Genomic DNA, 13,574 nt, shown 5'->3' on the forward strand with positions numbered 1-13,574 from the left:
TAAAGTTGAATATATCGTGACTTGTTTGGTCCAGTAAGAACGCATTTAAAACAAAGCCCTATCTGCTTTATTTTCCCCATTGACAGGTTTTTTTCCTTCTTTATTCCCAGCTTTATAAAAGAGCAGGAAAATCGTAGCATTTTAACCTGCTACAGTTCCTAAATTATTGCATGGATTGGTGGTGACACGGAGGCAGGTTATGTGGCGGCAGGAAATCCATGATCACACTGCAAGCCACACCAAACGAACCAAAAAGGCCCGTTAACTGGGCTGAGGGAAAACATAACCCAAAATGGTGGCTGAACTTGGCACACCCGGCGTGCCAAGGATTCGTGTGACAAGCCGTGACAGAAACAAGCCAGCGGCCACACGGGCAGCTCCCTGCCGCGGTTTGCAGGAAAAGGGAGGAGCGGGGAACCGGGGACGGGGGCAGGAGGGCCGGCAGCAGCCCGAGGAAGGCGGCAGGAGCCGTCCTCGAGGAGCTCCGGGTCCACGGCGCCTCCCTGAGGAGCCCCGCGCCGGGCTCCCCTCAGGCGGGCGGCGCTGAGGCGGGGCCGCCGCGAGCATGCGCGGGCCGCGCGCGTCACGGGAGCGGGCGCGGCCGGCGGGAGCGCGGAGCCCCGGCGCGCCCCCTCCCATCCCTGCCTCCCGTCAGAGCCCCGCCGCCCGCTCGGAGCGGAGAGCGCCACAGCCGGGAGCGGCGAGGAGTTCTTCCTCCTCCTCCTCCTTCTCCTCCTCCTCGCCCTCCTCCTCCTCCTCCTCCGCCCCCGCCTCCGCCTCCGCCTCCCGGCCGGGAAGAGCTCGCCGTGCCCGCAGCCCCGCTGGATGCGCTGAGCCGCGGGGAGAGGGGCAGGAGGCAGCCGCCAGCCCCGCCGCCGTCGCGCTGCGGTGCCCGGAGCCCGATCGCCGCTTCCCTTCAATCCCTCCCCGCCGCACGACCGCGGTGTGTGCGCGCCCCCGGCCTCCTCTCTGCAGCCCAGGCGGCGGCAGCGGCGGCGGGGGCTGCTTTTTTTTTTTTATCCTTCCCCCCCCACCTTTTTTTTTTTTTTTTTTTTAATCTTTACGGGGCCGCCATGGGATGTACCCTGAGCGCCGAGGAGAGGGCCGCCCTGGAGCGGAGCAAGGCCATCGAGAAGAACCTCAAGGAGGACGGGATCAGCGCCGCCAAAGACGTGAAACTCCTTCTGCTCGGTGAGCCCGGCGGCGGCCCGGCCGCCCCCTCCCCGCGCCCCCCTCGGCCGCCTGCCTCCCCTCGCTCACCCCTTTTCCCCCCTTTCTCTGTCCCAACAGGGGCCGGGGAGTCGGGGAAGAGCACGATCGTGAAGCAGATGAAGTAAGTGCGGGGCCGGGCGGGGCGCGGCGGGGCGGGGGCTCTCTGAGGTGAGCGAGGGCCGCGGGCGCCATGTTTACCTGAGGGGACCGCCGCGGCGGGAAGGCGGCGCCCGGCCTCGCCGCTGCTGTTCGGGGCCGCCGTGGTGCTGAAAGGCCGCCGGGGCCCGAAGGGGGGCGGCGAAGTGCCGGACCCCAGCTTGGGGGGCTCCGAGGGGCCCCTGAGGGGGTTCTAAGGGGCCCTGAGGGGGCTCTGAGGGGCTCTGAAGGGCCGTGAGGGGGCCCAGAGGGGGCTCTGAGGGACTCTGAAGGGCCGTGAGGGAGCCCTGAGGGGGCTCTGAAGGGCTCTGAGGGGGCTCTGAGGGGCTCTGAGAGGTTCTGAGGGGCCCTGAGGGGGTTTTCAGGGGCTCTGAGGGGGCCGTGAGGGGGCTCTGAGGGGTTCTGAGGGGCCCTGAGGGGGTTCTGAAGGGGCTCTGGGGGGGTTCTGAGGGGCTCTAAAGGCCCTTGATGGGGCTCTGAGGGGCCCTGAAGGGGCTTTGAGGGGACCCTGAGGGGCTCTGAGGGGCCCTAAGGGGGCTCCTTGCAGCAGGGGGGGGTCGCTCCCGCCCTGCAGCCCTGTGACGGGGGCCGCTGTGTGGTAAAATCCGCCCGTAATGCGGATTTAAAGCCAGGCGCCCTGCCACTCCGAGCCCCTTTTAAGGGAGATTTTTTAGCGTTTTAACTAACGAGGGGTTGAATTTGGCCGCCGATCGGCAATTAGATTGAAAGCAGGGTATTAAAAAAAAGGGGGGGGGGAGCAAATAACAAAAAAAAAAACCCGACAATATGGAGAAGAACCGGCTCCTTCCTACGCTTCGGGCCGCCCGCTGGGGGTCGGAGCCGGGCTGCCCCTGGCTGAGGCCCGGGCCCCGTTACCCGGCCTCTCCCCGTGCCTAATTATAATTAAGCACCGGGCCATAAACGAGGGCTTGGAGCCCCGTTCCCTGGGGGAACGCCTCCCGTAGGGCAGCAGGTGCAGCGGGGAGCCGAGGGAGCCGCTCTTCCCTTCCCTTTCCCCCGTGTTTTAATCCCAACACGCCGAAAATCCCACCCTCCCCCGGCACACGACGGGGCGAGGCGGCGCCATCGGGGGGGGCTCGCTGCGGGTGCGGGAGCGGCGCGGAGCGGCCCCGCTACCGGGGGTGCAGAGGGGCTGGCCCCCGGGGAACGGGCTCCGGTAGCCGAGGGGGGGACACGGGGAGGGCTCTGCCGCTGCCATCCGCAGTCCCGGCACGGCTGCGGCTTTCAGGCGGTTCCCGTGGTGGACAGCGCCCAGCGGGGACTCGAACCGCCGGCAGCGCTGCCCGGCTTCGGCTCCGCTCGGCTCCTCCCGCCGCCGGCTCGGCTGCCTTCGGAGAGCCTTCGGAGGCGGGCGGGGAGAAGCCGAGCAGGCTCGGAAATAGCCGAAGGGGTTCGGAGCCGCTCGGCAACACCCCCACCACCACCTCCCCTCCGGGTGTGTGCTCGCCGCTGGCCAGCTCCTCGCCAAACCCTGGGGGAAACCCAGGGGGGTGACCCAAGGGGGTGACCCCCGTGTTTCTGCCCCACTCCTGCGGGCGCCGTGTCCAGCCCCGGGGGACCAAACCGCCAGCCCCACCCGAGGCAACCCTCCGGCGCTGCAGGGCTGGCAGAGAGGAGCCTCCCTTCAGCGCACGGTGGGCGCAGCGGCTTCACCCATGGAGATTTGTGCGCCCTATTTCTATCAAGCCCCCTTTGGAAAGGAGGTTTTCCACCCCGACACTTGGCTGTGGGGCCAGGAGGGTGGGTTTGGTTTGCGCTCGTTTGCGTGTGAGAGATGGATCGGGAGAGATGTTACTGCAGACGAATGGCAATAAATTATTTAATCTCTAGGAATCGCTTCTGCAGAAGCGTGCTGGAATGGCGGGCGGTGGGGTTTGGCTTGGGGGAGAGGCTGTAGCACCACCATCACAGCACACCAGGGCAGATGTGTGGAGTCGGGAGCAGGCTGTGGCCGCGGTGGCTTACACAATGAGCACCCAGGGATTCCTGTTTCCCAGAGAGCACAGCTCTTGTTTCTTAAAGCACATTGGATCAAGCTTTTGAACAACCGGTTTGCTGGACTAGCCCAGAATACTGAGGCCTGAAAAACACCCTGTCGTACACACATCTTCCCTACAAAACACTCTCGAAGTAACGCACGGTAGCTCGCGGGTTTGTACCCGACTCGAAAATGCGGCGGCAGCTGCCATGGTGGAAGCTCGCAGCGCTGGGAGCAGGGAGGCGGCTGCCAGCCTGCGAACTCCAGCGAACTGTGCAGAGGCTGGGGTGGGGACAGCGGTGTTGCTAGGAGCACGGCGGCAGGAGCTGGAGGGAGCCGCGCAGCCGCGGGCAACGGGGGGAGAGCGATGTGCAGGGAGCGACTGGGGGAAATTAACATTTCTGAAAATTAATTTAAATATAATGCAGGCATTAGCATTTCACCTGGTCAAGCTCCATTAGACAGGCTTGCTGAGAACCTAATGAATTCTTAATAAAGATTAAATTGCACGTTCATTAGATTTTGATGAAAGAGACTGCTATTTTATTTTTTTAATACTGTGTTATTGGTGTGCTTCTAGATCATAAATCTCATCCTTGTGAATGGCTAAAGCAGTTTCACACTTGCATATCGCCTTGCAAAGAAGTGCAGGAATGTGTAGACAGATGAGAAGATGCTAAGACAAAGGAACAGGGAGCAGACATTGTTAGCGGAGGACTGATAAGAGGCTATACGCTGTCCAGTTAATCCTTGAAATTTTAGGTAGTGGGACAAGGGACAGGTAGAAACCGCTGTAATTTGCGAGTGTAGCCAGGATGGGGAGTAGGATTTATCAAATGAATGCAGGATGTTTTCCTGAAGTGTTCGGGGGTGCCTTTCTTTCAGCTGGTGAGCGGGGAGTTCCCCAGCGCAGGAAGAGGAGCGGGTGCACAGTGGGCAGGTGGGACTGGAGGCTAGCGTGTGCCTCGGGCAGCAGCAGCGTGGGCTGGGAATGGCACTGTCCGGAGCACCCGTGGTGCCGTTGGCACCCTCAGACCTTGTGCTTTGACTGCACCCATCTTGGCTGATGATGTTTGCTCGTTAGTGCTTCACGACTTCGCCCGTGCTGCAAAATGTGGGGTTGGGGCCATGCTGCTGGGGGGAGCAGTCCTGAGAGGTGTGAGGCCAGTGTGGCCCCAGGGAGTGCCTCGGTGCTCAGAATCAGTGATCGGGCTCGGTTTTCCCTCAGCTTAAACTACAAACCAGCTTTAACCAAGCAAATCTGGGACTCCTTTGGATATCCAAGCCGGGGGTGAGAGTTATTGTACAAGAGAAATTCATCTTCCAGCACCCAGCCTCAGCAGGTTCACACTGATGTAGAACTGCAATGACTGTCAACATTTCTTTAGCTCTTATATCTTGAAATAAACATTGAGTGCATGCAGAATTTAGAATACGTGATATTTTCTGGAATGTCTGAATCACAGCACCAAGGCAAGACCTGTTGTTTGCCCGGGGGAATTTTGTGGGGTCTTACAACTCCAGTGAATGTTTGTTCATCAAACGGCCCCGGGCTAGGAGGACGCCCAGCACACCTCGCTCTGTCACTGCCCAGCAGAATACTGAGGTGCATACAGCAGTCCCGTGGTGGGAACGGGTGTGCTACTGCAAGGGGAACACCCTCTGCTGCCATCAGCACGAAGCTTCTGGGGAATTCAGTGTTTAAATGCAAATTTAGAGGCTGAGTTAGCTGGCATGGCTTCAAACCCAGCATCCTGCCACCTTTCTGGGTGGTGAGCCAGGGCAATATTCCACCTTCCCAAACGAGGGGATGGATGGTGATGGCTACAGCGTTTGGGAGGACGCAGGGATTCACCTGCCTGCAGCCAAAATGTTGTTGTTTTGGGGTGTTTCTTCTGGCTTTTGCCTCTGCAGAAGCAGCAGTGCTGGCAGGACTCACTCACTAGGTTTCTTGCAGTTCTGTTTTTTCGTGAATTGTTTTTAAGTTATGACAAGGATGGGAATGTGTGATCAGGAGGAAAATACATGACCGTACAACACTTATCTTTCCCTACCTGCTGCCTTCTCCCCAACAGCCATCAGTCCCAATAGCCGCCTGATCTGTCGGTTTGACCTTTTTCAGAGAGCCCCACAAAACAGCCCCGGGCTCTGCCTGCTCTCTGGGTAACTGAATTACTTATAATCTGATGAACTTCTTTGGAGTGAGAAGCAGTCCCCACCCACTGCTTTTACAGCCCATCTCAGCAATGTGATGGTAAATGCCATCAAAACGAAATGATGTCTTGTGAACACCCACTTGAGGCCTCGCTCTTCGCGGCGTGTCTGCGTCTCGAACCGTAGCGATTTCCCACTCGCGGCCCCTTCCCTGGGAGCACCTCGCCCCGCGGGGGCTTTCGCTGTGGGGGCTTCACCTCTGCGTCGGCGGCATCTGTCCCACCCCTCGGGGCCAGCAGGATTTGTGCTGGGCACCAGTAAGCAGGGGAAGGAGGTGCAGCCTTCCTGCTGGTCTGCTTGCCCTCCTGCCACCTGCTCCGGTGCATCCTGACCTGGGTGTGGGCTTGGTGCCGTTCATTTCTTTACCCTTAAGGCTCTTGTTATTAGACTGACAGAGATTGCAGAGAAAAGCAGTAACTGTATTAGCAGGCAAGACGGAATACATTTTGGGTTTGGGTTTTTCTTTTTCCTTGACAGTTCTTAATTTGTTTCTTGTTTTAGGAATTCATAACAGTAAAAATATCTTGCAGTGACAACAGTGAACTGCATAGCTTCTCCTCTTTCAACCTAGTTTTAAAACCTTAAAAGAAATTTACCTGTCATATTCTGACATGACACATCTAGTCCTGTTGGAAATGTTTTAGCAATCTAACGAGATGAAAGCGGTTCTTTTAATGAGCTCTGAAGAAAGAGACAAATCTGCACAAATGTAACCGGGGATGTTTTATTTTATGTTTGGCTAACCCAGAAGTTTTAAGAAACGTTAGACTGAGTCATGACACTTGAAAAGAAGTTGTGGTTTTCCTCCTCAGTCTGTCCTTTTCTGTCTGTCTGGGATGCAGCTTCATCCCAGATGTGAGTTCCCCAGCGTGCTTACCTGGGGAAGATAGTGAAAAGAAGGGAGAGGAGGAGCCGAAAAGAGACAGAGTGATGGAGGTAGAGGCAGTTCCTTGGTTCTCCTACTTTGGTCAAGAGAAAGCCTGAAATGAAGAAAAGAGTCACTGCTGGCAAGAGCCAGGGAGTGAACAATGTCTCAGAGCCATCACGAGTTACCTGTGGGAGGGTTTCTTCTGCCATTTTACAGAGTTACAGCCTGCCCCGTAAGCAGCAAGCCCCCCTGGTTTCTCCTGGGTTTATTTGCAAGATAAAAAATCATGAATGACTGCTGAAGCTGGTGGTTTGCAGCTAGAAAGCCTGTCACCAGTGCAGGGTGCAGGAGCTTGATTTTGCAAACTTCAGAGCTCGTTCACCTCCTGCTCAAGCTGTGAGGGAGGTGAAAAGCTTTTCTTGTGAGCCAGCAGCAGTTCACAGCACACAGATGGAGAAAGGTTGTGCTGTGAGGTCCACGGTAAAACTGAGCACAACTGAGCGCGGGAGGCAGGATCTGGTCCTTTATTCATTACGAGAGGCTGAAGGAAGAGAAGCTTAGGCAAGAGAGAATTGGCAAATCCTTCTCATAGCTGGTCAGATTCAGGTGGTGTGGGTATTTAAGTGTTGTCGCTCTTCCTGGTGCAACTGCAAATTTCATGAGATTTGGGGTTTTCTGGAGAGCCTGAAATTGCTTCTGTGGGACCTGGGCTCGCATGATGAGGGGATGAGCTCTGTTTCAGGGATTCTTTGCTTTTGTGTTTGCTTTGGTTTTGAAAGAAAACTTCCAGCTCTCCTCACTTTAGACACAAGATAAGAAATAAATGTCCTTAGTCTAGCCCAGGGACTTGAGAATTGGGAGCACAATAAAATCAGCCCAAATGAAGACAAGGAAACCTAATACATCTCAACTGCTGGATTTTTGTTTTCATTAGTGGTACAGAAACCAGTGGCCACACTTATTTCAAGTCAATTTGATTGCTCTTGTCCCCACATCCTCTCTTTGACCTCACTGGACTTTGGACCAAATTATTCCTAGATGATGTCTGTCCAATGTGCAATTTTTAGGAGATCTGATGAATCTCAGGTATTGCATGGCACTTGGAGGGATACAGGAGATGGCTAAGCTTCATCCACAAAAACAGGAAACCAAAAAATTCTGGAAATGACATTTTTTAAAGTGTTGGCACCTTAAAATCTAAGGTCATTTTTCTTGCTTCAAAAATTCTTTGATTTCATTCTTAGAGGGAAATACTAATTATTTTTGCCATGATTTTCCTAATGCTAAAGGAGCGCTGCGCATAATGTAAAAATCCCCCTTAACTGTTAATTGAATCACTCTCATTTTATTTTCAAGGCCATTCACGCCAGTGGCAGATGTATGGAGGTTGAAGGATTACAGTCCTGATTATAAGATGCTCTTAGGATTCTGCCTCAAATCAGTGAATGCAAAGGGCTGAAAAATGCTGCTGGATAACACGAAGCAAAGAAACTGATGCTTTTCTAGTGCTGAGCAAAAAGGAGAAATTTAATCCAAAGCTCAATCATTGTCTGCTTATGGTGATAATATAATAAAACTCTTGATGGAGGCATTTCTTAGCTCACCAATAAAATTGCTTATCTCCCCCAACTTTCAAGTTAATTGAGAAAGAACTGAGGAGCGCTCTCCCAGGAAGGAGCCCAGGGAATTGTATAGTAAGCTGACATCACATCTGTTTTCAAATTGCTAATCGATAACAGTTTTGACATTGAAAGAGAAGAGCTTAAATTGCTTTGGTTTTCTTTATTCTCGGGCACGTCCTGCTCTGCTTGGTCACTGGAAATTATATCAGTGCATCAGCAGACCTTTCATCCAAGTATAACATTCGTAAGGTTAAAATAAGGGAGCTGAAGTACAACAGCTAGAAAGAGAGAAAAAGAATGTGGATGACGGAGGGACCTCCCCAAAGCTTGAGATTTTGGGCCGTGGCTCTTAGTAACCCCCCTCATCCCTGTTCTGAGTGGTTTTGTGTCCTCAGGAGCCAAAGGCAATTTTATCCTGGATCCTGCCTGTAGTCTTTGAATGGGAATTCAGCTTGGCTAAAATTGCAGGAGCTGCTTTTGGAGAAAGCTCGGAGAGGAGGCATCCCGGGAAGCGCGATGAGGTGCTCGTCGCCATTCCCTGCAGCTGCCTGGGGATCCGCTGCTCAGGGAAACCCAGAGCGGGCTTGGCAGAAGCAGGATCCAATGCCAGTACTAAGTGTGGGGCTTAATAACGAGGAAAGGGGCTTTCTTCTCTTTGGCACCTGGCAGCCCTTCCATACAAGTGTAGAAGAACGCGTTTCGCATCATGAGGCCGTGGGGTGTCTCTAGGAGCAGCTTTGCTGAACGGAGAGGGGCTCAGCAGGGTTTCACTGGTCTGGAAGGAAACCCTACTCCCGAAATACCCAATTCAGAGAATTCATCACTTCGCTGTTAGCACCTTGGCAGGGAAGCTGGGCATGGACGCTTCACCTCTGTGCGTGCCCCTGCTCTGAAACGTCACCCCCAGTGCTTAAATCAGCCTGAAGGGCAGAGCAGCGATTCAACGTGCTCTGAGGCTCTCCAGCAACTTTAAACCTGTATTAAATGCTCTTGTCTACAAGAGCATCATTGACAGCAACTTGTACACACCATAACAGCCTGGTACAAGACTTGGAGGGTTTCTGCATTACCTGTGAGTTGTTACTGAAGGGGATGAGATAAGAACGGGCTGGTATTGAGGAAAATATCACTTAAATGATAAAAAATGCGTAGCGTCTCCTAGCAGTGTTGTGGTTTATCCTCTCCCTAGAAGAGGTGATTGGAGTTAGGAGCTCCAATTTTGAAGCACCAGGCGCCGACAGCGCATAGGAGAGGCTGAGCACACAAAATGGATGTTAGGCACAATAATCTAGATAGCACATGAGAGGTTTTACTGCCGGATTTCTGGAGCTGTGGTACGTGGTCGCAGCAACGTAGTGCTGTTTCCTCACTGCTCGTACAGCGCTCTGTATTCATCACAGCCCCGTTCTGTGCTGCCTCAGTGGCCTGGGACGTGCTGTCATCGGGCTCCTGGCCCCTGGCACCTCGTCTTGGTGGCTGGCGGTGAAGTAGTGCCACCTCTGTGCTGCCAAGGGAGCTCTGCGAGGAGCTGCTGGTCAGCTCTGCCTCTCGTTGAAGCCACCATTGAGATTTTCAGAGCGCTCCAGGGGCACCACAAGGTGGATCTACGTGTTCCAACTGGAGGCAGCAAGAGCTAAGCCTGCGTGAGTCCGTCCTCCTCCCTCCTTGCACCTCTGCGGCAGCAGGGCACGTGCTCCTCCAGAGCCTGGGGGTTCTGCTTAGCTGTGTCCATAGGAGGGACGCGCCGTCCTTATGTTGGGTTTTGGGTAGGACAGAGTCCATTTAGCCACTGAAGTCTTGATTCAGTAGACTTTGGGAAACTGTGCTTACTTACTCAGAGCCTCTTTGCACCTGTAGGTACTGCAGGAGGGTGTTAGAGGAGGGGCACTTACAGCTTGGTGCAGCTAGAGAGCCCTTCCCATTGACCAGAGAGGTCTAAATGCCCGATATGGGGCAAGGTGGGAAAGGCACATTGACATCGTGGGGCTGTGGCTCCTTTCCGAGGTCGGGCAAGGTGGCCTGACCTCATAGCTGACAAATTCTAAGAGCTGCTCGTCACCGGAGTGCCCATGCCCATGTCACAGGCGTGCCCTGTCCTCACAGTTCACCAGTCACACCAGCACAGATCGTAGGATGCAGGAGAGCGACAGTGATGAGCATACGCCTCGCAACGGCGTCGTGCTGTTCATTAATCACCAGTCACCCTTCGGTGATTAATTATTGAGCCAAATTGGACGATTTTTTCCACATGAATGAGGAGATAGTTACTTAATAAAGCGGAAAGCTCCTGGTAGCATGCCCTTGTTTTCCTCAGTTTAGCTGTAGGATAAATTTATCTTCTCCTGATTTACAGCTCAGCAGAAAACCCAAAGTGCTGCATCAACTCCCAGGTGGCTGCTGCCCGGCCACATCCTACACGGGAAACCCGCTGCTGCTCCGTGGGCGCGTTCGGGATGGTTAAGTTGGGCTGCAGGTGTTTGGGCGGGTGGTCCTTGCTTTGTTACCCCATCTCTGGGGTTTCTGAGGTCACAAGGAGGAACAGGTCGGAGGATCAGCATTTTGCCGGACACAAGCTCAAGGCTCAGCAGTGCTTTCTGCTGGCATCAGGCATGTTCATCTCCTTTTTCTCTTTTCATATCTTTTCAAGAAATAGATTTATTTCTCATTCCTACTTGCATAAATAACAATTTGTAATGTAGTTTTCTACGAGACAGGGCATGAAAATTGATTATTACACTGGTACTTTTAGTTCTGATCGGAGAGATCAAACTGTAGGGTTTTTTCCATCTGTGGTGGTCAGATAAATGTAGGTGAGGCCTTCAGATATTCAAGATTAAATTTGCATTCTGATTTTTTTAAGTACTCCTACATAGGACTTTGAAATATTTTTTTGGAGTTTCCAGTAAAATGCAGAAAAAACATCTTACACATAACAAGGATATAAACCCAGCTGAACTGGTGTATTTAAATTCCCTAACAACTGGGGAATAAATATACTGAGATTTTTAAAATAACAAAGATAATTTTATTGTCCCCCTCATTAACTTGGGCACAGAGCCTGTCTGAAGCTCTCCAGCACATCCTGCTCCGTCTGTTCTCGAGGACAATCCTCCTCGTTCAGCAAAACCATCGCCTTGGTCCTCCCAAGGACTTGCTCGGTGCTTCGCTCTCTGCTGTCGGCTTGCAGAAGCGTTGACCCCGCAGCTGGCTGATTTCGAGACAGAACCAACTGCTCACCACCGCTGACGGCGAGGCCACAGGACTTGCAGTGCTGCCAAGTTAGAGATGCTACTAATCTGTACAGAGTTAAGTCCCAGCACTGGACGTAGCTCATGTTTCATTCACGCTTAGGTCCCAAACCTCAGAACAATTGGGTTTTCTAATAATGTGCCCATCAATATCGATGGGCTTGCAGAGAAGTGGGTTACTGCACGCGAACAAATGTGTGTGCACCAAAGTTTTGTTGGAGACAAAATTAAGGCTCATCTCTGCTTATGCTGATTGCCACCTGGTTTTAGTGTGATCTTTTGTATGCAGCCTACATCCAAATATTTATTCTTTGTTTCTTACGCCTCTTGGAAAATATGGATCGAGAAACAAAGGCTTCTTTTGTCATGGCCTTTTTCGTGCATCCTTTGTTTCCTTTTTGCCTTAGGTGCTCTCAGGTACCAGCTCTCAAATTTATTCTTTTTGCAGTTATTTGCAAGTGTTGTTTGCACCAAGAGAAGAAGAAATACTGTCTGTCTTTAGGAGATTTTCAAAACTCGGCAGGACAAGGACCTGAGCAACCCGTTCAAAGTGAGACAATAGATATGCTCTGGGCAGCAACCTCTAGTCTCAGTTATTCAAAGATTCTTTAACAAGAAAACGCAAATCAGTCTCCTATTGAAGGTTTCTATCTTCGTCTTTAATTAACTATGTTCTGGAAATAAACTGGTAGTTTGGAAACCAGTTGAGGGGCAACCTTATGCAGTGTTACCAGAGCTTTCCCTTATAATACACAAAAAGCCAGGCTCAGCGAGGAATATTTGGTTGCTGATTTTAATTCACACCACTTTGGTTTGTTTCTTTGCTTCTGGGTGCTGTTTTCTTGGATTTATTCCATGCAGCATTTCACAGGCAGCCTTCTGAAATCCTAAGCTGGGGGTTGATTAACATCTCTTTTCCTTGGTGGCATGGGTTTAAGTCACCTCTGTCTGTCCCTGCTCTTTGTTACCCAGGGGACCGTTTCTTGGCCGTGGCAGGACGGCTGCGGGTATGGTGCTGCAGTGAACCAGGCTCTGGCACTGCTCTGGGTTAACGTAACTCAAAAACCAGAAAAGGCAGCAGAATGATCTGTCCATCAAATGCTTCCACATAAGGCACGAATGCATTGCAGGTTGAGATGTGAGATTGTACTGAAAGATTCAGTCACTCCTGGCTGCTTCTCTGTACTGGGGCTTAGTTTTGTGAAGGTAAATCGGTCACTTTCAGAGACTTTGAGATGTAGTTTTGAAAAGTCCTTCTGTATCCTTAGGTATTTAAATGATGCAGTAGTGTTTTTCCAAGCCAGCCTTATTTTCTTCTATTAGTACCTGTAAGAGCACTGCAAGTCTTCCACTGGCTTGAAATTGTGTTGTTTTAAATAAACTTCCCGTGACCCTCAGTGCAATGAAAAGGAAAGTGCAACTGTTTGTTGCTGCTTCAGCTTAGTTAAGCCATCTTTTATGCTTGCAGAGGTCAAATCCACTCCATCTGGTTATGCTTTTTCAATCACATTTACATTTTTAATGCAAAGCTCAGGTTTGCTTCACACTAGAATGATCTGTCTGGTTTTGTAACAAGCCTTAGTTGTCCTGGGATTTGGAGACTTCTCTTTTATTTTGCCTCAGTCTTAGACAGAGTCTGTGTAAGTTATAAGGTAACATTATTCCTCTGGACTGCCCAAATGCTACAGAATCCCAATTATACAGGTGGTGAGCAGCATTTTCAAATTCTGTTTTACCCAGAGCAAATTCTGAAGCCTGCACAGGTTTGCACAGGTCGGTGCTGTGCCACAGCCCTTTGAAGGGGAGAGCACTGCATACAGAACTGCCGTCCCCACCACGTCTCCCCTCCAGCCACGAGCTGTCCCAGTGCTCCCTCACCTCACAGGGGCTCACCAATTCACAGCTTCACTAAGACACCTTTTCTGCTCTACCCATAAGTAAGCCAGGCTAGAAAGTCCTTCTCATGAGAGATATTTGTCACATCCGTAGCCTCACAAAAGCTTTGAGGGGAGTCTGCTACATCTCTGTCAGGCCAGCTTTCCTCCAGGAGTCTGGTGTTTCCTCTTTCCCTTAGAAGAGGCTTTGTACAATCAGCCTTTTTCCCAAGAAGAGCTACGTGTTAAGTAACTTAGGAAATAACAAAAACCGCACCAGATGGTTTGGGGTTCTCTGAATTGCTTCTGAATTTGAATGTACCACCTCTCCCACTGCATTTACACCAGCGACTTTCAGACTCCATCTAAGTTCCTCCATTT

At 52.1% G+C, this 13,574-nt stretch overlaps 1 protein-coding gene across 2 annotated transcripts in view; it reads left to right on the top strand.

The window, feature by feature from the left end:
* The first annotated feature begins 555 nt into the window (after positions 1–555).
* The window catches only part of GNAO1 (G protein subunit alpha o1), a 138,660-nt gene continuing 125,641 nt past the window's right edge, over positions 556–13,574 (top strand). The window contains exons 1-2 of one of the 2 annotated variants that reach the window (XM_083851874.1): positions 556–1,191; positions 1,291–1,333. In XM_083851874.1, coding sequence (XP_083708000.1) covers positions 1,074–1,191; positions 1,291–1,333 — 161 coding nt within the window. In that variant the 5' untranslated portion in view covers positions 556–1,073. The remainder of the gene's footprint in view (positions 1,192–1,290; positions 1,334–13,574) is intronic. The other variant, XM_083851875.1, reaches the window with a different exon arrangement.

This window comes from Anser anser (genome assembly GCF_964211835.1).
Source record: "Anser anser genome assembly, chromosome: 11".
In the NCBI taxonomy this organism is placed as follows: Eukaryota; Metazoa; Chordata; class Aves; order Anseriformes; family Anatidae; genus Anser; species Anser anser.